General features: G+C 48.7%; 1 protein-coding gene across 2 annotated transcripts in view; it reads left to right on the forward strand.

Moving 5' to 3' along the window:
* The first annotated feature begins 6,069 nt into the window (after nt 1–6,069).
* The window catches only part of PTPRS (protein tyrosine phosphatase, receptor type S), a 100,664-nt gene continuing 80,473 nt past the window's right edge, over nt 6,070–26,260 (forward strand). For both annotated transcript variants that reach the window (XM_009284045.2, XM_009284046.2), the window contains exons 1-2: nt 6,070–6,194; nt 25,244–25,389. In XM_009284045.2, the coding sequence (XP_009282320.1) occupies nt 6,107–6,194; nt 25,244–25,389 (234 nt within the window). In that variant the 5' untranslated portion in view covers nt 6,070–6,106. The remainder of the gene's footprint in view (nt 6,195–25,243; nt 25,390–26,260) is intronic.

Genomic DNA, 26,260 nt, shown 5'->3' on the forward strand with positions numbered 1-26,260 from the left:
AAAAAAAAAAAGGGTGGGGGGGGGGGTGTGCGTGTGTGTGCAAACACAGCAAGAGGCAGTATGACTTCATGCTTGGAGCGCTGTCTTAGTGTGCAGTTTCTTCTGGTTTCCCACGTTGTAAAAAGGGATAATACTGTCATATTAAAGCACTTGGAGATCTGGGGATGAAAAGCAGCATATAGGACCAGGACAGTCCTGATCAAAGCTCTTTTTTCTCCATCTGTGTTTGTTTCCCCATGGAAGATAATACTCTGCTTCTTTCCTGTAAATATTTTTTTTAAGATCTAAGTAACTCCCTGATAGATAAACAGTCATGCTTAGCTCTGAAGGATCTCTACTGGCTGCTCTAATTGTGTTTGCCAAGACCATGGTCTGTGTTTTGAAGTGGGCTGGGGAGTTGCATTCGAGTGTAGAGGAGGAACTGCGTCCAGCAGCTTTGGAGGGGAAGGGGCTGACTTGGAAATACTCCGACACCTCATTTTTTGGGCAGGATCACGCGTCTTTTGAGATCAGTCATTTCTGCACAGCCCTCGGAACTGAGCACCTAAAGCCACCAGTTAGTCTTGAGGTGAGCTTTGCTGGTGGACGGGGGTTGTATTTCTTTTATTAAGGTGTATTGAAGCGCTGTGGGGAAGGTGGATCCTGTGGGAGACGGGAGCATGGCAGTCTAGTATGCCCTGGCAGAGACAGGTCCTCTGAGCAGCAACAGGCTCCCACATATCCGGGGCATCTTTGCTGAGATGAAGTGGCCCAGAAGGCAAAGTCATTTTGGGGGCTTTGCTGGCCTGATGAGCGTGATTCAGCACGCACAGGGAGGTCTGCAGAGCGTTAGGAGTCTCCCTGTTGTGGGGGAAGGATGTGCACGGTTCTGGCACTGGGTCTCGCTGGGACTTTTAGCATTTTGCTTTTGTGGCTGGCAGGTTTGTTTTGTTTTTTCTCTCCCCTGAGCTAACCCTGTGAGCAGCAGCAACGATGCTGTTGCGTGCAGATCCGGCTCTCTGGGTGAGCTTCCTCAGGGGCTCTCCTGTCTAACCCAGATTTGAGGTCGAGTGGCTGCTTTTCGAGCAGAGGCATCAACAGCATCTCCCTCTCTGCCCCAGGACTGGCTTCCAAGTGCCTGATCAGGAACTACGGTGGCTGTGGTCTCTCCCCTGCTATTAAATAGCGTTTAGCTGGTCAGCATCTTAGCGGGTGGGGAGGAGGAAATGAGTGTCAGAAACATATACTTTGAAGCTCATATCTTCATGCTCTGTTTCCCCAGGAAAAAAAGGGTAATATTTGCCAGCAAAGCAACCTGGATGTGCGACATGGGCCACACGGGCTTCCAGGGACAGACAGCATTGCATGTTGGCATCTCCTTCCTCCTCAGCACCCCTGGGGAAGGTCCCACGGTGGAGTCCTGGGGCCAGATCCCAGCAGGCAGCTGCCCACATTGCATGAGCCACCAGCGCTGGCATCCCCGTCCCAGCCCTGGTGGGGCTGGGTTTGCCGAGGGCAGGGTGTTAGACAGGAGCAAGATAGAAATGTGGGGTGGCGAATTTAAATTTCATCTCTCCCCTCCCCAGGGGAGGTGACAAATGAGCTAGTGGTTGTGCTAAAAGCTTTTCTTTCTTCCTTTAAAGAGGTTGCTGGGAGGAAATGAAGTGACCCACTGACCTTTGCTAATACGCAGCACAAACTAAGCTGGTGCTGCTGGAAGGAAAAGAGACCTCAGTGCAGCCCTCTGCCTGCAAGGTGTTTGCTTCGATTGATGTGTCTAATGGGAGTAATTCTCCCACAGCAGCTACTGAAAATGAAGATGTTTAATCATCCACTAGATCTGTGTGGAATTTTTTGCAGAGAATTTCTTTAAAATTGCCCTTCTCCTTTTCACATGCAGGTGAAACAGAAGAGAAGCCTAAATGCATTTTTGTGAATTTTTTTCAAGTTGTTATATTCTAATGAATCTGAAATGAAGGCATGATCCCTCCCTCCTGTTTTTTTTTTTAAATGCAGAGCAAACGTTTCAATCACTGGCTCCATGGGGGCTAAGAAAAAGTAACAAATGGCAAAATACCTGCATAGCTCTGACCCATCCCAATGTCTGTAACTGTGCAGACACTTGTTTTTAGCAGCATTTCCCGCAGGCTCCCTCTTTAAGCAGCAGGGGCCAAGCCAGCCAAACTGGTCTGTAGATAAAGCCCCCTCCTCCTGTATTCCCTCGGATACGCAAAGTAGCTTAAGGGAGTTAGATGTCCAGCACCCTCTGAAATGGGAGTTACTGGGAGGAAAATCTTCAAAAGCATCTTAGCGGCTTAGGTTAAGTCCCTTTGACTCTCAGCAGAACTTAAGCTCTTAAGAAATGTAGGTGCTTTTGAGAATTTTACCCTTTGTGCCTAGCACCCTTGGGTCCCTGGAGATCCCTAGCTCAGTACTGGCTACAGTACAGTACAGTGGAGCCACAACAGGAGGCTGCTTCTTGCAAACACTTCTCAGTTGTATTATTTTTAATAATACTCTTCAAGACCCTGTGCTCAGTGCTTACAAGACGCACACATGTACATGTACACACATACTTAGAGCTAGAGATCAGGCAGTGCACAAGAATGAATGCCTTACAGGAGCTCTTTTACTGTAAGAATTAATCTTATTCCCGAAATGTGACCGTATCTAGCACAAATCTGACCCCATTGGGGGCCATGGCTTCACTTAATTGCATTCTTTAGCAAGGATTGAGGTCTATTAGGTGGCTTGCTTGTGTTGCAGGAGATCCTGTGCCAGAGAATTTAGTGAGGGTTTGCAGGTCTGTGGAGCAGTGCAGGAAAACTGCTATTATGTTTAGTTATATGGTGCCAGGAGCTTGGCTGGGTGCAGGCAGGCAGGAGGACTGATGCAAACCTGCTTCAAAGAGCATAGACAAGGTAAGCTGTGCACATGCAGAGGAGGGGAGAGGATGGGTGATGAAACCCTTGTGATTTGAGCATTCATCAAAGCAATTCCCACTTGAATCCAGCACAGCCAGGAGGGCAGGAGAGCTTTGTTGCGTGATAGCTGGGTTTCCAAATGTTGCGTGTTCCGCATTGTAGGCAGGAATTGTGCAGTGGATGAGAGTCTGTTTCCACTCTCCCTATTGCCAGGGTGCTACCAAGAAAGCAGAGCAAACTCCTGTCCCAGTCTCTCCTTGATATCCGCAGGGGAACCAGGTGGGTGTACATCTTAGTGTCCTGAAAATCCCGTGTCCAGGGGGAGGCAGCCAGTGACGTACCTGCTCTGAAGGATGAGTTGCTGGATTGAAGTTGACATGTCCTAATAGCTCTGCCAGCACTTTCTGTCTCCTTCAAGGGCTTGGGAAGCACATTAGCACCGGAGCGGAAGTGTCACCCTCTGGCATCTCCTTCTCTAATCTTGGAGCTGTTGCCGTATCCCCTTTACCAGACCTTCTCTATCGGAGCCCGTTACATGGCATGAAAAGCCGTGTAGATGTGGGAGAGCGGAGCTGCCAGGCTCCTCTCTTTGGAGGAGGTGGAACGTTTCCCTGACATGCCTGCATTTGGGTCCATCATCGGGGGGACTTTGGGGGCATGCTGCATGGGGCAGCGCAGCCTCTTGGCTGGTCTGAGCTGTGGAAGGTCGCTGGTGCCGCATTTGGAGAGCAGACAGGGCTCAAGGAGGTGTTTGGTGGCATTTACTGGGACTGCAGGGGAGGATATTGCTCTGCTACAGTAAAACGAATTTCTGAAATGCTGGCTGAGCTAGCCATTTTTTTTTGATATAGAGAACTAAAATGGTTGGGAGGATGCTTGCTCTCTCCGACTCCTGCCCTCTCCCCCTCCAGCCTCGCTGGTGGGAACTAGGAGCTGCATGACTGAAGCAAGGAGAAGGGAGAGCCAGCGAACAGCAGCTCTGTTCCATTTGTTGTTCTGGCATTGATACCACATCCCCAGTTTAATTAACAGTTACCATCGCAGCTATTCATAATGTTCCCGGTCTCTGCTCGCCTCTGACAACAACAAAAGAAACCCCAACGTGGTGTTCTGCACCCTGGAACCTACGAACCCTCCGTTAAGTCTAGCTGGAGCCTCTGTTTCTCTAAGTGTGTCTAGAACAAACATTTGAAGAGATTCCTAGTGGTATAATCCAGATTTTTTTCTCTTTTTTGTGATAGTATTGGTATTTATGCTCGGTTTTCACAAGCCAGCACTGAAGCACGATGGATCTAGACTAGCACAGAGCAGACAGCAGAGGCTTTGTAATCCTCAAAGTGCAAGTCCAAAGCTTCTCTCTGAAAAGTTGCTCTTTAGGGCTGAGTACATATGGGGACTTCTTGTTTATCCTGACTTTTCTTTTAATTCTGTACAGTTCAGCCTTGGAGAGTTAATGGGACAGAAAAAGATTAAAATGCCCCTTCACACTGCCTGTCCCGATGGTCTCATACCCTGTTGTGTATCAGAAAAAGCTTAAGCCCCCTTAGTCCTTTTAAAGCCTTTGATCGCTGTACAATATCTCCTGCCTGGCTTTTCTCCAAAAGGTGATAAACCCGGGTTTTGATTTTTAATTGGGGTAACTGATAGCAGGAAGGAATCTGTACGGATCTGAGAGCGTCCTTCACACAACTCTAGCCCATTATTCTGGTGATCAGAGCCTGTCTGATGGAGGAACCTCGTAGCCGCTGACCCTACGAGGAGGTTGTGGCTGCAGTTTTCACTGTCTCTTTCCTCTATTTTCAGCCCTTCTGGGGCAAAGCTCGCCTCTCTGACTGAAGGAAGCGTTTACTAGTATTGGCACATAGGACTGGGGTAGTTGCTAAGAATACAGCTCCCCTAATGCCATTCCAGCTTTGCAAAGGGATCAGGATAAAGCTGTAAGCAGGCAGCTCTGTTTGGAGCCAGGAGTTGTCTCCATGGAAATGTGCCGGCAGGGCAAGGGGAGCAGGCTGGTGCTGAGCTTGCTCTCCCCTGTTGCAGCCGTGCTAATATGCTGATGCTGTCCTGCAGCCACGTTCTGCCACGTCCAGGGCAGAAGCGGTCAGGAGAAGGTCTCTCCTGCATCCTCTGGAGGTTGTGTTTGCTTGCTGTGCCTTTTGGTCTGTCAGGACCAACTATGGTACCCCCTGCTTCAGGCTTTTTCTCTTCCAGTTTTGTGTTAGCTCAGTAATGCGGCTCCTCCATGTGTTGCAGGTGGGGAAACTGAGGCACCGAGCAGGGTAGGGACTCTCGGACATGCAAAATAGCTGCTGTAATCCCAGCCCTGGTAAGAAGCATGGGAAGCTCACCAGCATGCATTTGCCTTGCAAGAGGGGCTCTGGGACACCCACACTGTTTCCAGGGCTGAGGTTCAGGTTTGCTGTGTTGGGGTGAGTGCTGCACTGCACAGAGCCTGCCTGGGCAGGAAAGAAATCCCTCCCCCAACAGCACGTATCCTCAGCAAACAAAAGGGGACATAGGGGAGAGATCTCCTGCTTCATCTTCCCTCTTGTGGGGGATCTTTTTTCTTCCTTCCTGGATTTTTCATGTGTGAGGTTTCAGTTTTTCTTCCCCTGCCCTGCACTTTTGTGGAAAAATTGCCCTTTAAGAGGGTCCCTGGGCCCTGTCAGGTCAGATCTCTTCACACCTCATTGCTCGTGTGCTGCTCGGCCAGCGCTGCCTTTCTCCCGTGTTGGGGAGGGGAGAGAAGCCGACGGGTGTTAAACTTCAAACACGGGCTCTGCACAGTTGGTGCCTCCTGATTACGCTTCTCTTTCTTGCGCCGTTCCCTCCCTTTGTGTGAGTGCGTGCACGGAAATTCGCCATTAGCTGCCGAGGCAGGGAGGCTGGAGCAGGCTGGACTCGTGCCCCCACCAGTCCGCTTGGTGATGGAGCTGACCAAGTCCTTGGTGGCGTCAAGGCAAAGGGCTGCCTGGCCTCCCTGCAGGGACCGTGCACAGCAATCGCTTTCTCGGGACCCCGTTGCCTCTCCGGGCTCTGTTCGTCTGCCCCCTCCCTCTGCGATGTCAGCTGCCCTCCTTCGTCTCTCTAAGTGCTCTCCCCTTTGCATTTGTGCATCCACAGGTGCTGACAACGCTGGGGAGACACTGAGAGTCCTGCTGACCCGGAGCCTTCCCGGCTGGGGCTGAAGGCCGTTGCAGAGGATGAGGATCCTTCCCAGCCCTGGGATGTCTTCGCTGGTCTCCCTCGTGAACCTCCTCTCCGTGCTGCTGATAGGCTGCGTAGCTGAAAGTAAGTGACTGCTGTCCCCCTGCCCCTTTTTTTTACCCATGCTTCACCTCCCCTGGAGAAGGACAGCAGGAGCAGGCTTTGGTGCTTAAAGCCAGCAAACGTATCCCCACCTTTTTAGTGTTAAGGAAGTGCTCGGTACCTGATCATGTGTCTTAATTTTCCAGCATCTTTAGCTTTCCACCAGTGCCTTCCTGTTGTTCCCAGTCCCGCCTTAGAGGGACATTATAGGGCAGCTAGGTCCTTGCAGCCTGGTTTGAATCTCGGGTTGCCCCTAAGACTGCCAAAGAGCTGGAGAGAAGGGGAGGGAACTGCCTGACAGCTCTTGCCGGAGCCTTCCTCACCCTTCTCCCCGCCCCATCTCCACCAGCTCGCCCATATTATCTTCTCCTGCTCTTGCCTTTCAGGCATCTGTCAGACACTAGTGACCGTTGTCATGTTACTTGCTGGGGCTGGATTCAAAACGGCATCTGAAGAAAGAGTATTATGTTTCTCCTTCCCCTGAGTGAACCAGTTCCAGTTTAACACAGTTTTTATCTTTGCTGCCTTTCAGTTCTTGCTTTAAAAAATGAAAAGGGGAAGAAAAAAAAAAGTTAAAATCTTCAGCAACTTGAATGTAATGTTCCTTCGACATGAAGGCTGATCACTCAGGATCAGTGGGGAATAGATTCTTCCAAGCTGATTGAATTATGACCTTTTTTTTTTTCTTCCCCAGCAAAGCTGCTTGAAGCTGGTGAGAGGGCTGCTCTGGTCAGCGTAGCCCTTGACAGCTTTTAACGTAACCGCTTCGTTATCAGGGTTTACTAAGATGACGTGATCACCAGGGATTGAATGGATCCTTGACCTTTTGTTGCTGGGAGATTTTTTTTGAACAGTGCTTTCTATCTTCTCTTCAGTAGGCGAGTGGGGATATATTTGCCCTTGCCTCACTCCTAAGTTTTTTTCGGTTCATGCTTAGCCCCTCTTTGCAGGGAGGTATGTTCATGTGCAGAAAAATAATGTTTCCTTTTGTTCTTTTTTCATTTAATAAGCCCAAGAAGTGAGTTGGGCTCTGGGAGGTTCGCTGTAGGGCTGCTTTTTTGGTGTGTAGCTGTGGGTCAGTCTGTACCTCAGATGGTGTCGGTGGCGTTCATAAAGACATACTCAAGCTTCGGTTTGAGCTGCCTGTCTTGAGTAGCCGGAACGGTGCAGTGTTTGGCAGCAAGGAACCTGGCACGAGCCTTTTGCCCAAGTATTTATCCAGGGTCCTACTTGGATGTTGCAGCTGATGCTCTTGCAGGTTCTCTATGAGCACCCAGGGTAGATGGTTAAAGCTAGCTGCTGTGCTCCACCTGGGTTCAGGGTGGCCTTGTTGGCTTGTGAAAGTGGGCACTGGTGGTAGGTAGGCTGCATTGGCTTCTGCAAAAGCAGGAGACTGCAAGCAGAAAACTCCATTCCTGGCTCTTTGTGCAATAGAGTCAGGAGAGGAGGGGACGCTTGCAGTGGAAAATCCAGTGTCAGGGCTCCAGGGTCCCATTCCTGCCACTGGTGTGCTGTAACACTCCTGGCCAAATCACTTTGTCCTCTTGTTTTCAAAGCAGGCAGTGCAGCTTTGCAGGCACAGATGGAGAGTTCATGTGTGTGCAAGTGCCTCTCTGTACGAGTAGAGCCCTGATTCATCTATTGTGATGTCTGAGTGCCTGTGAAAACTAGGGTCCTTTTTTCTTGTAAGTGTACACCAAGCCCTGTGTGCTCACTGCTGGGAGCGGGCGCTCTGCAGAATCAGACTTCAGTTTTTCTGTGGTTTTGGTTTTCCTGGGAAGAAATGAGCATCTTTTCTGTCCCTGTCTTCTGTGGGGTGAGATTTGCTCAGAGATTCCAGCAGAGCTGGGAGATCCCACATGCTGTCTGCTACGAAGCACTTCAGGTGGAAATATGCCCTCAGGAAGGGCTGATGCTGATCAGACGCAGAAGGCACCAGTTGTGTGGCCCAAGCCCTGCTGAAATCTGTCACTGCTCAGCAGACACCTTGCTGCTAGCAGCCAAGTTTCTCTCTCCTGTAGTTCTGCAGTGTCCTTGGATCCTGAACTGTGAGGTTTTGTGCTTTTTTTCCTGTTGCTGCTCACAGATGTACATACGGGAACTTTGCAGGTTGCAGGACTCGGTGTCCGAGGCGGGGCTGCTCTTAGCTGCTTGATGTGCAGATGAAGTTGGGCCAGGCGTTGTCTCTTCTCCTAACCTGTAGAGCATGCCAGCATCTCCCTTACCTTTTTGCCCTTGGGGATGCTCCCCCTTATGTGCCAGTTGTTTGAATTGCTCTGCGGCTGTTGCTATCTGCCTAGTGATGATGAGTCGATAGCTCCTGATTTTGGAGGGGCTGCTGAATTCTGCCTGGAGAGGCCTGGCCTGATGCAGTCAGTAGCATCCGAGCCGGTCTGCAATGCTCCCCACTGAGGCATGCAAACAGCAAACAGCTTTGTCTGTCACAACTGCAGAGACTGTGTGAGGAGCTGTCACTCTGTTCTGACAATGTCCTCTCCCATCAGATGGCCCTGGGCTCTGTCACACTGCCTCTCGCGTAATCCCTTGGCCGGCTTCCATTTGGCTGGCGTTTGCCACGATGCTGACCTGATTTCCTGCCCTAATTCACCAGAGGGGCTGCCAAGGCCTTGCAGCCCCCAGGGCGAGCGATGCCAGGCAGTGCCGGGGTGGTGCCCCTGCCACGATGGGAAGCCCACATGGCAGGTGGGAAACCGCTGGGATGCTGGCTCTTGGAGGGCACTGTCTTCCCGGCTTCGCAGGGGAATGGCTCCCCTCGCAGCAAAGCGTGGGGCTGAAAGCTTGAACTTGCCTCCTCTTCCAGTGCAGCACTGGAGGAGCTGCGGCCTCTGCAATGAAAGGACCATTAAAATACTTCACTTGTTTCCTGGGCTAATTGATCTCAGTCAGTGATTTAAATCTTTCTATGGCAGGAACATTCTATTTAAAGGAAACTGCTATTTAAACTAAAAAACCAAAGCACCACACTGCTTGCTGCCTGCTGTTCTTCCTTGTGAAGCTGAAGAGGATAATAATTGAAAGGTATAAAGCAGACCTGTTTCTTCTCTTTTTCTTTGGTTGCATGTGGACACTTTCTTTGTTTCTTCTGTATGGTCAAGGGCAGCCATAGAACTGGAAATTGCTAACTCCATGATTATTTTCAATGACCTCTCATTAAATGGAAAGTATTACCATTTTGTTAAGGATTAAGCTCGTTGCACGAGTAACATTGATCGGCATTATTGCAGTGAGTTAGGGGAGGACTTCTCCAAGAGCTGTGCCCTCGTGTGCTGCACAGCCAGAGAGGCAAGTCTCGTGCCCCTTAGAGCTGATAGAAAACCGGACAGCACAGACAGATGAGGTCTGGATATGGGTCCGGGGAGGGAAATAGTTTCCCAAATTGCTGACGTACCTGGGCACAGAACCAAGCCTTGCTGTTTCCCGATCGTGCCTCCAGCCCGAGTCATAAAATTTCTGCAGCGAGCACCTTAAAACATCCCGTTTTGTGCATGCGCAAAATGGGTCTCCTCTCGCTGGCTGTAGCCGGACAGGATGCTCTCCTGCCCGCGCTGTGCAGAGTGCAGCTGCGTTTGGCTGGGGCTTAGGGCAGTGGTCAGGTACTCCTGCCCTCTTGTGCTACCCGAAGGAACAACGTGCGCACTTTAAGTGCCTCTCAGTTGCAGATAAAAAGCCACTTACTGTATAGAAATGTGGTAATTTTTATAACTGAAATCAGCATGCTCGCTGTTTTCAAGTGGATTTTTCCCATTGATTAAACCTTTGCATTTTACAATAGTGCTTTGCTAATTGGTACTTTGCATACACAGAAGGCTGGTGTGTGGCTCTCTCCGCCCCAGCAAAGATTTAATAGCAGATACAGCAGTGAACATTACTTATTACTTAGATTTCCTTCCTTTTATAAATCACATTATAGAACGCTTACTAGCACACTCCGAAGTATTACCATAAATAATTAAATCTAAATTGCAATTGACAAAATAAAAGAATAAAGCCCCTTTTATTATGCCCCCTTGCATTACCCTGGCTTTCTTCCCTTTTAATTGCCCTTGTTCCATCGTTAATTTGCAGAACACAGTAGTTCATGCTGGGTGCATGTGTGCGGGGGGCTCTTGCGCTCCATGAGCTGCAGTGCATCCGTGGAGGCTGGCATCAGATGGCAGCAAGGGTCGCACCACGCATGCGGGGCTTGCGGAGAGGATGGAAAACATGTGCGGTGGGTTGGGAGAGGCGCTCGTGTAGGTCCATGTTCAGGCTGACAAAGCGGTGCTGCGTTTTGGGAGCCGGTGCAATGAAAAAAGGCGTGTGGAACGTGTGTGCTCCATGCCGCGAGATGTAGGAGCTGGTGGCTGGCTGCACAATTCCTTTCGCTGAGATTCAGATCACAGCGACTTACAGGTGTATCTGACTCCTCTCCTCTGACTGGTCCCTCCCATGCTCTTATCCACAGAGGATTAGCCTCTGCAGCAGAGCTCACAGCTTTTAGCTCTGGAGGTCCTAGCTTTGATCTGTTGTTGGCCAAGACAGCAGTTGTCAGATAAGATGGTAGTAAAAATCAAGGAGGGTCTATCTTAGTCTTGATAGACATGTTAAGATGACATCAGTGGGAGGTGAATCTTTCTCCGCTGTTGGAGAAAGCTGCTCCATTTATAAGTGTTTGAGACTGACTCGTGACAACGCAACAGCGCTGTCCCGAGAGAAGGAAGATGTCGAAATGTGGTGAGGCTGAATTGCCCCACAGGCAATTCAGGTACATGACAGTGTACCTGCTGGGAGATGAGGAGCCGGGGGGATGCTGCAAGAAAGGCTTTTTCCCCTTGGTGGGTGTGGGCTGGAGGGGTAGCAGAAGTTAAGGTGGGGACATACAGGAGGTTGTGTGGTCGGTTGGTAGGTGGTGGAGTTTCTACTTGGTGTTGCACATTGTTCCTTCAGTGAGTAGAGCCTAGCGGTGTGCGAGAGGAGGCAGCATCTGAGTTGCATCCTCCCAGGAGGCAGAGATCCCTGCTTCCTTCCCCTGGACCCACTTGCTGCTTGTGTTCCCCATGCACCAGTTGCCTTTGTAGGCAAGGAGACACCTTGCTGTCCTTGTTTCTGAATTGCCCTTTCGTTTGTCACCTTCTCCATCTGCCAGCTGCGATCCAGCCTGCGGTTGCTGAGGGTTCTGGACTAGTTGTTGTCCCACTCAAGGACACCGAATTAAGCTACTGTGTCACCTTGTTTAAGTGCCTGATTAAATTAAACCTTGCCTGTCTGGATCGAGTGATGTATCTTTTTTTTTTTTTTTTTTTTTTTTAGATCACTCAAATTGGAAAGTTTGTGTCTTCTATAGAACCAGGAGAGGAAATAAATCATCTTTTGAAAGAGCTTCCTTGGGGGCAGGGGAGGCTGTCACCTCCCAGGTCTCAGCTGTGCCCCACACTGCGACTGCTTATTAGATTAATCTCTGCTGAGGAGCACCTGGGGACAGCAGCAGCCATGGGTGTTTGGGACCCAGTCATGGGTGTCTCCTAGTAAAGGATCTTTTCCCAGCCAGAGGTTCTTGCTGCTCAGCTTCATTAGATGGCTAAGTTAGGGGAAAAGAGCATCTGTTTATTGTGTAAACATGCGGCTTGTGTGAAAATGTCATCTATATAGTGTTTGTGATAGAGAAAATGTATGTCTTCACCATACCTGGATGCCAAAAGTAGGGCTTTTACTCTGCATCAGGCTTTACCAGGAAGCCAATCCTTACTTCTTTGTGACTTTCCCCTTTGGGTGTGCTTTTCACCCAGACAGTTCTTGCACTGGCTGCCAGGAAGGACAGGATCTTTCTGATATCTCACCAAGACCCTGGGTCACATCAGCTTTTCATCTGTCTGGCAAGGTCTGTGTGGTTGCGTCTTTTCAAGACTGACTAGATACGAATCTCCTGGGTCACTAAAGGGAATCTGCGAGGGTATTCCCACCCTTTTTGTGGCCTGGCAAGCCCAATATTATTCTTAGAAGGCAAAGCAGAGTGTTTTTCAAGGACGCCTGACCAGAGGAATGTTGTTCTTCAGTGTGCGTGGGATGGAATCTGGGCTCAAATTGGCCTGTGAGAGACAATCTCTGAAGAACAGTTTTATTTACTCTGTGCCACTGTTCCCCTCCAGTCAAGGATGTTCTCTTGCAACATAATTGGTCCCAGTTCTCACCTTAGAAAGCTGTGATGTTCCCTGTACTGCAGCTGCCTTTAATTTTTCGGGATTGTTAAAGTTCATGAAAACAGTCACGTTTTATGCCATCTGCTGCATGTGGTGGAGCTAACCATTGCATGGGCTGCGGGCTGGGTACTGGATCAGGAGTCAGGAGCGTCCTCGCCCTGTGAATGTACCTTCTCAACCTTCCTTCCCTCCTTTTGCTTGTCTAGATTTGCTTTTTTGAGCAAGGACTTCTCTTGCCATGTTGTTGTCCGGTATAATTAGTCTCAGTCTTGGTTTGGGGTTCTCATACTGCAAACGCTAAATAGTCATGTTACGGTTTGGCAGAAGAGCCACCTATTCCGTCCAAGGGCACAGCAGATAACAGCGTGACTATGGAAGAGATCACAGCTAACCTAGACCTGAAGGTTGCCAGGAGAGAGCATTGTAAATATATTTTGGATGTCTACGGCTAAGATTTTGAAAGGGGATATTGCAATGAATGATTTGAACAGTTGACATGAAGGAGTATGAATTGACCTGTTTTCATAGTATCGTTGCGTAGAGAATTTTTAGCATGTCCCATCTTGCTTGTTGCAGACACGAAACATTGCTGTTTCATACGAGCTTGGTTAAAACCAATGCCACTAGTTTCATCTGTAATGCACAGAATAATTTCTGTTTCCTTTTGAGGCCAAGAGGAAAGGCAAAGCTTTAAAAAAGAAAACATGAAATAGAAGGAGCTGCAACTGGTTTAGCATTCTACAAAGTTTCTCCGAGTCCTCCAAACCTTTAATTGACTCAGGAGCATAAAATTGAGAAGGGGAGAGAGTGAGAGAGCATGCGGAGTGGCGCAAGCGATTTGAATAATTTATTGTCCTTTGAAGTTGCAAGAGAAATTTCAGCTGCCTTGGGGAGTAATTTCTCCCCATTCTGAAAGGGTTTCTCCTTATTTTAAACTCATTCAGAGGATGATAGTTTTGCATTTTCTGCATAATTAATGCGTATAACTCCCCCCCACTCTCACGCAACCTCTAAAGAGTGGTGGGGTGATGAAACTTGGTGGTTTTTTTAATTAATAAAGTCAAATTAATTTGGTCATGTCCTCTTCCTCCCTCACCTCCGTTAGAATTCGTGGATTTATTAATAAATTAGTCTGAGCATGCTGTTAAGAGTGCCGACACTTACAGATGTTTAGCCTGGACTTTGATTTGTTTGAATGAATTTCTAAAAGACGGTGTAGGATTTTTTCAGTTCCGCTATTAAAGATCACCTTGAGACTGGCTCTCATGTGATCATCCAGTGAGCCAGGAAGATCCTTCAGCTCTCGTTTTTCTTTGTCTGTCTGCGTGGGTAGGATCTGTTTGGTTTTGAGGGCTTTCTTTGTGTGGGTTGTTTTTTTTTTTTCCCTTTATGAATGCTATGATACTCCCCTTTCCTTACAAGATCTGCTAATTGTGGTTAATTCCAGTAGCTGCCACTTGAGGGACTGCCTTCGCCTGAAAGAGGAAGGCATCTTCTGCCCTGGTGCCTGGAGGGGGCTGCATTACAGCCTTCTGATAAGAAGCCATCCCTCGCATCTCTTGGCAGGTGTCAAACACAAACAGAAATCTGTCCTACTTAAAAAAAAAAAAAAAGCTCACCTTCCTCAATTACTGTCTTTGATAGAAGAATTTAAGGAGCCCTTGCTGCTGCTTTTCCATGTTTCCATTTCTCTCTCACTCGTGTGTTGCACTGTTTCTCTGGCTCACTGAATCTCTAGTTATCCCAAAGCTGAATTTGTTAGGTTCCCACTGCTGTGAGTTCTCAGCACTGTTGTTGGATTCTCCCTTTTTTTCTTCTTTTGTGTTGATGTGCCCACTACAAATCTGAATGATGAGCATTGTGGTTCAGAGACAGAAATTGTAATGACTCATGTGGTAGGAGTCAGAGTTCATGATTGTTAAAGGATGTGTTCATCCATTAGTCATGGCTTTATTAGCTTTTGGTTTCTTGTTTTCAGGATCTTGCATCTTGAGCTCCCTCAACGTCCCAGTCTCACTACTGATAAGCAGTACAAGCTCACAATATACTGTTAAGACCCAGGGTAAAGTGTTTCAAGCTTGTATACTCAGAATTTCCTTTTGTTCCATGGAAAATGTGGGCTGAAGTCTTTTGCCAGAGGTTGAATAGGAATGATGTAACAAGCCTTTGAAAATACCCAAAATTCTGTGCTCTAGGAGTTGTGCCTTACCCTTTTCCTGTAGACCAGGAGACTTCCTCTCTTGCCTGAAAGAAAGAAGCAGACAACAGCTAGAAAGTGGAAGTAATACAGCTTTTATTTACAGGAGTGAAAGAGCGGAGTTTTATCAGATGCTATTTTATTTATCTGGTGTGCCTTTCATCCCCAAATGATCCCTCCATGCATGTATTAGCTAGCAAATCTTGATTGGGATCATTCATCTACTCTAGTGCTGCAGCCCCTTCTGAGCTGGCGATGCAAGACAGGGGACCTAGCTATGTGTTTACATTTTTGCAAAGGTCTTTGTCATATCACTAAACCAAGGGTCAGAACTGATCTCCCTGATCACATCCTTGGGGCTTCTAGCACTGCGCTTTCCCTGAAAGACCATGAGATGCAGAAGCTTGTAGCAGTTTGTTTTCCCTATTGCTGCTGACTCTGCTGTCACTTTTCAGTGGCTCAGGACCTCTGCTGGGCTATATTAAGATAGCATGGCCCCCTGGGAGTTGGGATCCTTGCTCGTTACGCTTTTTCTTCTTTCAGGCTTGTCCCATAGGAGGTGGTTTTTCATGTTCTGGTGTCCCCCCTAGACTCTGATTCTTTAGTGACTCAAACAGAGCAGCAGAAGTTGAGTGAAGAGCCAAGTCCTTTCTAGCTGTGTCTTTTCGAGGTAGGGGGTGAACTGAGCTTCTCCGGGATGCCAATATCGATGACATGGCTGGATTAGAAGCTGTCCTAGCAACGTGACACGGGGAGGGAGAGCTCCCTGCCTTAAGCTTCTGATTGCAATCTGGGATTGCTGTCATGACATTGATGGACAAGGGGCCCTCATTAAGTTACCAGGATAGCTCTTGGGGTTTCTTGCTCTTGCTCTGCTCTGGGTTATTATGCCTTGTTATAGAACTTGTGGACAAATATGGAATGAGATGTTGTTACAGTTGATTGAAAGCACTTGTGTACCCCCAGGGTCCTGGTTGGCCACGTTGCTGAGGCTGCATGTGCTCCTGTGCTTGCTGGCCCTTCAGCGGCTGATCCCAGGGCTGCCGTCTTACGTGACAGCATTGCTTGTCTCCTTCAGTTCTTGTTGGTCAGAAGGAGCAACTTTATTCCTGGCGTTGTGTTGTAGCACCAGAAGGTGAACGAGAATCCTGGCCAGAGGTCCGTCTGCGTTACCACCTACTTGCTCCTTTGCCCATCAGTTTGATTTGTACTAGGGAGGGAGGGTGGAACCGCCCTGTGCTGGGTGCAGGCAGTAAGCAGAGAGTGAAGCGGTTAGTACACCTGGAGTGCTCTCCATCTGAATTGTTAAGAGAAGGGAGGCGAGGAAACTGAGGCACAGGAAGAGGATATTTGTGGAGTAGGGCCACAGAATGCATTGAAAAGCAAACTCGGTCTTGTATCTTCCAGATCACATTCCCTCATGCACATATTCCATATGCTGCTAAACGCTGCCTCTTTTCCATCCTTTCTTGCGTTATGTGCAGAGTCCCGTTCCGATGCTGGGCACCAGCTGCCTGCCACATTTGCTGTCCTTTACCGCCAAAATACAGATCCCCTCACCCCCAATGTTAATCCCGTTCCTCATTCATTAAACTGAAGCCCACATGGTGCTCCGGGCTTCCACCATGCCACAGCTCTCACAGGATGGGTAGTTTCTGGTGTGTGCACACTGGTGAGGCACCAGTTTTCCTGTGTTAGGGAGGGAGGGAAGAAGAAGGTCCAGAATACCATCCCACTCCCTGTAGAACAGGGACAGCTCTCTGTCCTGTCCTGTAGAGCAGTTTGCATCCTGTATATGTGTATCATTACAATGTGCCCTATACATCTGCGCAAATCACAGTTGGAAGAACTTTTTCCTTGGCTGTATCAGGGTGCCAGTCACTGGGCCTGGGACTGATCTGTGGCAGTGACAAATACGCTTTGTGCTGTAGAGAAAGGAGGATCCTTTCTATACATATGGATGTACGATGGTAGCCTGGAGAAGTCCTGCCGAAACTGGATGACTTCGTACTCGCTGCTGTTCCCATGCGATAAGGCATGGTCCCATCCCTGAAAACTAGCAGTTTAAATAGACCAGAAGGAAGGATTATGCTTCCCCTCCAGCAGGCAGGATAATGTGGTTTTTCTCACCTTGGGTGTCAGAACTAGGAACAGATCTTTGGTAGCCTCAGTCTCATCCTGCCTCCACTGCTGCAGGCTCGTACCTCCTCTTCCAAAGGGTCTGTATCTGAGTGCATTGCAAATAGGAGCCTGAAGGCTGTATGGATGTGCCAGATCCCCAAAATTACAAGCCTCATGGCAAGAACAGCTTGGCATGGTGCTGGCTAGGAAGGGTCTACTGCCTCATCCTGGCTGAGGGGAAAGGTGGGAGCTGGCAGCGCAGGCAGGCGTCAGAAAGGAGCAGGTGTTGGGGCTGTTGGACAGCCAGCGTAGTAAAGGTGTATGAAATGAGTTCTTGATCTTTCTCGCCCATTTTCTGCTTGTGTTAAATCCTGTGCTGGGTCACATCCTTCACTGCTGTCCTTCCTTCTCTGGGGCCTTGCAAGAAAGGAGAGGGGGTAGTCTTTCAAGTGACATTCCCCCGTGTCCAACAGGGGAAAAGCCTGCATTCACCTGTGTTTAGCCCAGCTTTTCTGAGTCAGGTAAGGGCTTTGGTGGATCAGCAGCAGGGGAATAGCAAGGTGGAAGTATTTCACTTCTAAAAAAACGTCCTCGATCTTTTTTTACCCTCCTTTCCCCAACCTTGCCAGTCCCATTTCCCTGAAGGGAGCCAAGAGCTGCTGACAGTAAGAGGAAGTCTGTCTGAAGCCTATAATTATCCTGTCTGCCTTCCCAGAAAAGGCCAGTTGGGGAGCGAGTGTGCTTCTGTTTCATGGACCAGCCCTGCATTCTGCTGCCTCCCCAATTACTGCTTAATGGACTTTTTATGATGATAAGACGACTGGGTTGGGGAGAAGTTATTGACGGGGAAATGGAATATAATTCACTCCCTGTTTGTTTGTTCTGTCAGAAAACCCTCATTTTAATTTTATTTGTGAGGCACTGAGAAACAGCCCTCGGAAAAAAAGTGCAAAATCTGTCAGTAAAACCCTGGATTTCAAGGGGACCAGAGTCTCTGCAGGACCCCTCCAAGGAGGGGTTTCAATCTTGTTGAGTGTCTCCATAGAGACCCTCCCCACAGCCCGCATCAGTCCTGCTCCCAGTTTGCAGCTCTCGCTCCTCTCATGAAGAAAAATGTAAATTATGGAGCCATCTTTCTTGCCTCTACCCCTCTTGCAAGCTCCCCCACTCCCTAATGCCGCTGCTTTGCAATACGTACCCATTCCAAACATCGCATTCTTGCTCCCCACTCTCCATCTGTCTCAAATTTGGCTGCTCTCTCCTGTTTTCATCTGCTCCGTGGTTTGTCTCCTATATCTAATCTTCACTTCCTTGCTCTGGCTCTGAACACCACCCTCCTCTCCATCTTGCTCCAGTTCTCTTGCATTTTCCCTGTTGATCGCTTCTCTCCTTATCCCCACTGATTTTCCCATCCTTTCTACCCTCTGCTCCTCTCTTTAGCTCCCCCATTCATTGGTGTGACAAAGCTGTTCCTCTGGCCATGCCTCCCGGGCTGTCCCCAGCAGCTCAGCACTCCCATCCTGATCCCTCAAATGCAGGGCATGCATCTGCTGCACGCAAATGGACTGCAGCAGCACATGTGTGTAAAACGCGTTTCCTAAACCAGCAAACAAACACTCAGTGCATGGCCGGACCCAGATCTCACATTCTTGGAGAGGTTTTTAGGAGGGGAGATGAAAGCATTACCGCCCAGGGCTGTAGTTGGGGGAGTACCTTGTGCTCCTTCTCCGATTGTGAGCCTGTCAGCAGTTGTGGAAAACGGAGACGGAGTTTCACTAGATCAGCAGAAAGTTTCAGCCCCAAAAACCAAAGGGAAGGGGGAGGAGGAAGAAGAGAAGAAGAGGGGGTTTAACCTTTTGCATGCCAGTGAGAACGCCATCGGATTCCTTCCTGGTTGCTCTTGAAGTTAGCAAGGGGTGAGAAATAATGAAGAGAGATGTCCCTGTTCAAGCTAACATGACCTGGTTGTTGGGAGATTGCAAAGCTTTTGTCTGGCTTTTGTTTTTTATCTTCTTCTCCCACCAAGAAGTACATGTGGAAGAAGGTCTCTGAGTTCTGTCTCTAGTGATTTTTTTGTGGTTATTTTCTTTTGTTTGTATTACAGTATTTCGAGGCTGTAGTTGTGTGCAACACCACCTACGGTGTTGAGTGCTGAACAGCTCTGTTCTGAGACCATCCCTTGCTCCAAATTGCTTGTAGTGTCTAGACCAAGGCAGGCAGGCAGGTGTGAGAAATGAGGATTGTCAACTCCGTGCTACGTGTGGCAGACTGAGGTGTGGGGAAGGGTGAGTGCCCAAGGTCAGCCGAATTTGCGTCAGAGCCAGAGATCTGGATCCCGATTATGGGAATCATCTGGAGCCTGGAAGAGCAGATTGGGGTGGGCTAACGCTAACAGCAAAATAACATTGACCATGAATGGCTTAATGGTCTCATCTTTTACCTTTTTTCTTGAAAGGTAGAGGTGCATATATGTGTGTGTGTGTGTGTGTATATGCACAAAAAGGTGAATTTTGACCTGTTCTGTTTTTTTGAGCTAGGGTAAAGGTTGTTGTTGGCTAATGTGCCCAGAATCTCTCTTGTAGCGTGGGTACGCTCTCACAGTGGGCAGCTCCTGAGGGAAATGTCGGGCTCAGCACCACGGGGCTGTTTATTGAAGGTCGACCAGGAACAGTGGACAAAAGGTTGGCTGCCATATGCATTTAGGAAGGCTATGATAAGCCGTCCAAACAGCAAGAAAATGGCCTGCCTGCTGTGCTCTTGCTTTTGCTTTAGTTTCTGTGGCGTGTCTGTACAGCCGGTGCAGCGGAGAGCCCCCTCCATTCCCCAGGGTGGGGATAATGAGTGTTTATTCACCAGCAAAGGAGGAGCTGAAACCCGGCGCTTCATGTGCCGGCGCCATGGGTCAGCAGGACTGGCGCGTGGGCCTCCACCAGAGCACTGACAGTGGGGACTGGGGGCACCAGAAATGGAAGCAAAACCTTTTAAAATATGCATTTCGTAGCTGGCTTTCTTTTATCTCCATGGATTGCTGCCACTGTGGGCAAGGGGCCCTTTCAGCCAGGCTCACGCTGCTCTCTGTGCTGGGGCCAGCTGAAAGAGTAAGTGGTTTGTCTTTTATTTGTGGTCCATTGTTGAGGTGCTTTCCTGGGGGTGGCAGGAGGGGGCTGCAGAAGGGGGGGTGTTAAGCACAGAGGTGAATTTTGCCATCTAAAATCAGTACCAGGTCCCCGCTGTGGGGCTGGAGATGAGGGGAGAGAGCTGGGGGGCTCAGGAGGAAGCAGAGGTGTGGAGCCCCCTCAGGGAGGGCCTGTGGGGTGAGGGGAATGGTTTACACGCGCATTGCCCATTTCCTACCCAAAGCTGGGGCAAATAATACAGTAATATGGTCAGGGACCATCCTCGGGACTTTTCCTTGGCGACTGAGGGGCCGTGAGTTGGGCCTTCGCCGAGGTGGGGACACAGGCCTGTTACTGTGGTGGTGGTGCCTCCAGGCCTCCCCTGTGGGGAGTAGGTGGAAGAGGACATGGCGGACACGTTGTCCCTGTCCTTGTGGGAGCAGCTTTCTGTCTTGGACCTGCCCCAAAGCTGGCGGGCTGTAGCTCAGGAGGGAGGAGCAATTTAGGTGACAGTTGGGTCTCCCAGCCATTTTGGCAGCAGATTATGTGGGGTCTTCTCTTCCCCCATGGCGGAGAGGTGGAGGGCTGCGTGCCACTGGCCAGTCCTGCATGTAACGGGACTGAGGGTTTTACCTCAAGATCTTCATGGTGTGGGACAGGGTCTGGCTGTGTGTGTGTGCTCGTGCAGCCCAGGCTGGAGGGGCAGGGGGCTGCTCTTGTTGGCCAACCCCATACATTTCCCAAATTGTCCCGTATTCCTGAGCCAGTACCAGGGTGTTTTGGCTGAGGGTGGCTGGGAGGATGTCAGGGTATTGATCTGTCAGGCTGGCACAAAATGCTTTGAGAATCAATTTTGTCTCAGAAAGGCCCAGGGAAGTCAGTATTTTCCCACTGTGACCTGCCTCTCTCCTTCCCCTGGTTTGGGCTAACTGGTCGGCCTTCCCTGAAACTACCTGGAGAGATGGGAAGTGGGCTGGCACCTGCCATACTGGTTTTACACAGCCTTGTGCACCGCCGAGGCTTCATTCGACTGCCTTAGCTGAACTGGTGCGAGTTTTCCCCTCAGCTTTTCAGGCTGTCTCTCCCATTTTGTGGCTGGAGCATACTGGGGTAGCATGGAGAAAGCTGCTCCTATCCTCTGGTGTGGTCTGCGAGGCTAAATGCATCCCTGACCTCCTTGTCCCTCCATAAACCCACCTGCAGTGCTGGCAGGAGGGGCAGCCATCTCAGTCTGGAGACCAGGCTTACAGGAGGCGAGGAAGAAGGATCCGTGGTGCAAGTTCATAACTGTGCTTTTTCTTTTTCTCCTCCCTGCACCCTGCTCCCCTTCAGCTGTCAGCTCAGATATGTTACGCCCATTTGTGCTCCTGCCTCTCTCCCATCCCTCAAACCACCTCTGGGTTCTCCATCCCTTTCTCTGGCTTTGGCTTTTGATGTTTCAGACAGGCATATGGTGGCTGGCCTGTCTCCCTCGCTCCTTGTCCATCACCTGCTATTCACCATGGCAGCAGTTCCTGAGGGACATTTGGGTTTAGAGGGTGAGATGTCCCCTCCTTTTCCCCACTGCTATATCTTTCAAGCTTCCTTTCTGTAAAGCTTCTCAGACTGTTTTGTCATCTGTATATCATTAGCAGGGAGCTGTTGGGGTTTTTTTTACATGACTGCATTTGAAGAACTTTTTCTGCTTTGGTGTCACATGAAAGGAGGAAGAAGAGGTGAGGCAGCAGCATTTTCCTCTTCTGTGAGGAAAGCTGCCTTGGTGTGCAGCCCTTGTACATGGGCTGATGTCGTACCATGCCCCTCTAGTGCGTGTGCCTCGGGGATGAGTAGGAGATCCCACCCTTAGCACCTCGCAGCTTCTTCTCAAAGTCTGTGTTAGATTTCACAAAATCCCAGCAGCAAATGTGTGTTATGTCCCTTCTGAACAGATGCCGGCACCACCCATGTTTCTCTAGGCCTGTGCTTTGGAAAGTGAAGCCAGGAGGTTGTCTGCACAGGGGGTGACCGGGAGGGTGAGTGCATGGTCCCATCAGCTACCCTCAACAGCAATCAGGGACGCAGGGCAGGAGCAGAGCTGTCTGGAAGGGGTGGCAGAGGTTAGGTCAGAGGGCAGACAATGTGTGCTGATCGTCTTTGCGGATGCGATTACAGAGCATGGGATGGATGGCGAATATGTGTCTCTTCCTTACAATCTGTGGCAACTATCCAGCGTGTCGCTTGCCACGGCTGTTGCTTTTGGGAAGTGCGTAGGCGGTGAGCAGGAGTGAAAGGTTCAGTTTGACTTGATGGCTTTCCATTAAGCTGTAGAGAAGAATCACAGGTACACAGCAGCCATCCGGTCTTTTCAACCTTCTCTCCAGAGACCCAGACCTCTCAGGAAGCCTCTCGTAGTAGGAAGATTCTTTTAAGCTCCAGGTTTTTCCATTCCTGTTTTGATACTGCAAAAAAACAGGTTCTGCTACTTTGCAAGCAGAGAAGGGGGAAAAAAGAAAAATCTCTTGTGACCACTGGACCTCAGTGGAACTCAAACTCAGTCTTTCCAGGACTGACTTGTTCTTAGCTCTCCATGAGGGAAGATTGGTGAAGTGATATAAAATCTCCTGGATTGCAAGTATGTCATCTGGAAAATGCCTGTCTCTGATTTTTATTTATTTATTTAAAACTGAGGTCCTGCAGTCTTGGCAAATGAGGGGAAACACATAAGCCCCTCTGAGTGGGCTGATAGTGTTTCACTTTCACATGACACCTGGTTCCTGCTTTTGGAGGCTTTTAAAGCGATTTGCAGAGCTGAAGACTGAATTCTAACTGCATGTTTCGCTGCAGGCTGGATCTGGCACGGCAGAGCTGTGGCAATCCTACGCAGCACGTAGGAATTTGTTTCAGCTTTGTATCATCACCACCTTGCCTGCGATAGCGCTGACTTTCTCTTTCCCAGAGGGGAGAGGGTTGTTCTGCGATTGGCGTGGGCTGGAGTGACAAGTGCTGCAGTGACTAGGGCTGCATAGGTGGAGAGTGCAGTGGGTGATCTGGCGGGGGGAAGAATCAAAGTCTGAAGCTCAGAGGCTTGGGCAATTTTAAAATCAACAATTTAGCTTTGATTTTCACCAGTTTTCTAAGTGAGTAGCAAAATCTAATAGGTTGTTTGATAGAGATTTTTCTTTGGTTTCTTTTCTTTTGTGTCTCGCTGTGTAAGAGTGAATTTGTCGTAGGCAGTTCAGCGTTGCAGTGAGCTCAGGAAAGCAGTGTTCACAGAGCAACTCAGCTTCCCTCTTTCCACACACTGAGTCAACAGAGGTCCCCAGAAAGGGATGCTGAGCAATGACTCCAAGTTCACTATTTTTTGGAGCACCGTCCCTTTTTTCAGGACAGAAATAGAACCTTATTTTTCTCCTCAGCTGTGCTGTCATCATATTGCTTGCACCCATTTAAATGTATATGTGACATTAAGGATTATTAGGGGTTTTTATTTTAGGAAATGAACTTGCATCAATAAAGTGTTCTTAAAAGCCCTGGATGTTTTTGGCTGTACCTTCAGAATTGACTTCTGCAAACTCTTCAGATACTGGACTGAGGAGAAGAGAGGAAGGAAGTCAGGTTGCGGGCAGAGTGAGCATTTATATTTTAGCCTGAAGAAAAGTTTTGGTTTTGCCTTTCTCAGATGGAAGACAGATTCCCCAGTGCCAGTATCTCCAGAGGGACTTGCTTGATAACCTTTAGCTGTAACATTGCAAAGAAGACTCTGACCTCTAAATATAGATTTGGATATTTATAAATCCGATGCTTTGTACACAGAGCATTTGGTGGGACATAAACAGCTCCAGCAAATTGTATTTACCTCCAGCGTGGAAACAAATGCCTGATTGCATCACATGAGCTTGCTCAGTGGCTTTTATTTATATACTGCTGGCCACACCAGGCAGGGAAGGGGAGAATGCTTCCTTTTGTCTTTCAACCCCTAAAAGACCGTGGAGACTTCTCTCTAGCTACCATTTGCCCTCTTCTTAAGCTCTTTGGTAGGCTGTTTACATTTTATTTTATAGTCTCTGAGTATATACATAAAAATATACACATTTCAGAGTCACGTGGTCTACTTTTCTCGAGAATAACAGACGGCAACTTTATGATCTGAGCGATTTTATTTGAACACAGCTGTGGCCTTGTGATTTAAATATTTCAATAAATTTTAAACTAACTAGATGAGAGGAAACTGTGCAGGGAAAGCAGGTTAGAGCATGGAAGGAGGATTCCCTGAGGGTAGAGGCAATATGGGCTCTGCACGAACACTCCTGGCCTCGTCTTCCTCTCATGAGAAGGCCCTTGACACCTTCCTTGGTCAGAAAGCCCATCCCAGCATCCTCTCCCCTCCTTGCAGAAGTGCTGTTGAAGGTAGTCAGACATGGATGGAAATCAGTGGCAGGGGGTGAGGGAGAGGTGCTGCAAGCTCACGTGTTGTTCCTTTGGGTCCAGGGTGGCTAAAATGCAGCCCCAGGCTCTGAGTGTGTTTGTTCAGGCATCACTACACCTTTGAGCATCTGGTTATGAGAGGAGTTTGAGGAGCTTTTGAATTCTTCCTTCAGCAGCGTGAATTCCTTGTTTTTCTCAGATGTCTCATGATGAGAAGAGGGGAAGGGGGAACTGCAGGAGCAGACTGCAGACTTGGCTGCCATGCTCTTGGTCTTGACAACTGGATTGTTTTGAAATTATCACAACTCTTGTTTGTTGGGCTGTATCCTATCAACTTGACTGTTCCAAAGGATGGCATACCTGTTGCTGTGTAAATGTACCAGTGAGGGCCAGAGGAAAGGTTTGCAGATGAAAACAAGAGGTACTACAAGCCGAGGAGGTTTCACATCCTAAAGCCACTGGCATCAGCCTATTTCACACCATCATCCTCGAAATCTCTATGTGCCAAGTTCCTGCTCCATTTATTTCACAGTCCTTCTCCCACCTTTTACGCCTGCCTTGGGTGTGTTCCTATAAATCTCCCCCATTTCTTGGTGTTTTGGTCATCCGCTAGGATCTGGGGAGTGCAATTCAGTGTTTCTAGATGTTGTTTTCAGCTCTACCAGCTTTTGGTGATGATCACTAGATGGGCTTTGCAAGGTCAATTTCCCCTGTGCAAAGCAGTTTAAAAGTCCACTTTTCAGAAGTAAAAGAGGCTTTGCAACATCATCGCATTGAAATCTCTTTGTAGGATCAGGCCCTTAATCATTTTGTGCTGTAGCTTCTTCATATGTAAAGTGGAGGTAAAGACTGTTTGTTCCTAAAAGGCCAAGAGGTTTAATTTCATCTGGGATGATTAGAGAATAGCAGTGATAATGCTACTATTAATTACAAACAGTGTTTATCAGAGTCTGTCTTTTCCTTGTGCCAATGATGATATTTCTTATTTTCTTAAAGGTCCCCCTGTGTTCATTAAAAAACCTGTGGACCAAATTGGCGTGTCAGGAGGGGTGGCCTCCTTTGTATGTCAAGCGACTGGAGACCCAAAGCCACGGGTCACCTGGAACAAGAAAGGGAAGAAAGTGAACTCTCAGAGGTTTGAGGTAAGAGATGTCCTTGAAATCTGTGTCTGTATGTGTATAAAGAGAGAGAGACTGACACAAAGCAGCTACTGCTCTTTGGCCATTCTCAGACCTGGTAATAAAGGGAGGTTTGGAAGGGGAGGAGTTTTAACAGCAGGAGGAGTGAAATGCAAGCTCTTGGCCATGTCAACAGCTGGGTTTGTTCCAAAGCAAGAGAGAACTTGGCTCACTTAGGTTATTAGAGTTTTTCCTTTTGTTTTGTTGTTTTTTTTCCCCCTCCTGGGATATAATATAAAGCTGCCTTCTTCCTTCCCTAAGAAACCCCAACTAAGCTGGTACTTCTTCAGCACCTTTCATACTCATCCATGGCTCATTATTTTAACCCTGGGACAGCCTGGAGTAAACATTACAGTTGCTGGCAACCAGACCCAAGCAATTGGCATTGTTTAGATAGAAATGAGAGTAGAGGAACAAGGACTAGGAGGTCATCCTGTGGAATTTGCTGTGGGACTCAGCCCTGCCAGGCAGCTGTGTGCTGAGAGGAGCTTTGTGGTGTCAGCTGCCCATGCAGATGGAGGAACAAGGCGGGGGTTCATTTTTATTTTGTTTTCACTTGGTCTGTTTCCTCCTCCTTCATCACAGTTGTACTCTGAATACCCACCCCCCCCACACCATCACCATGGCTCATTCTTTCAGAGCATTTGAGATGTACATAGCAATTTCAGTGGGTCAGTGGTCGGGGACAGGGTTTGGCATGGGACAGTTCTCTGTCACCTTGAGGTCAATGGAGAGACATGTTGACCGTGTCGGTTATGTGTAGGAGATTGTGGGGCAGCTGCTGAATTGTGAGTGTGCGTGCTTGTATATATGCTGGTGCCTCCTTTAGAAGCAG

Source organism: Aptenodytes forsteri, unplaced genomic scaffold (assembly GCF_000699145.1).
Source record: "Aptenodytes forsteri isolate BGI_AS27 unplaced genomic scaffold, ASM69914v1 Scaffold471, whole genome shotgun sequence".
NCBI lineage: Eukaryota > Metazoa > Chordata > Aves > Sphenisciformes > Spheniscidae > Aptenodytes > Aptenodytes forsteri.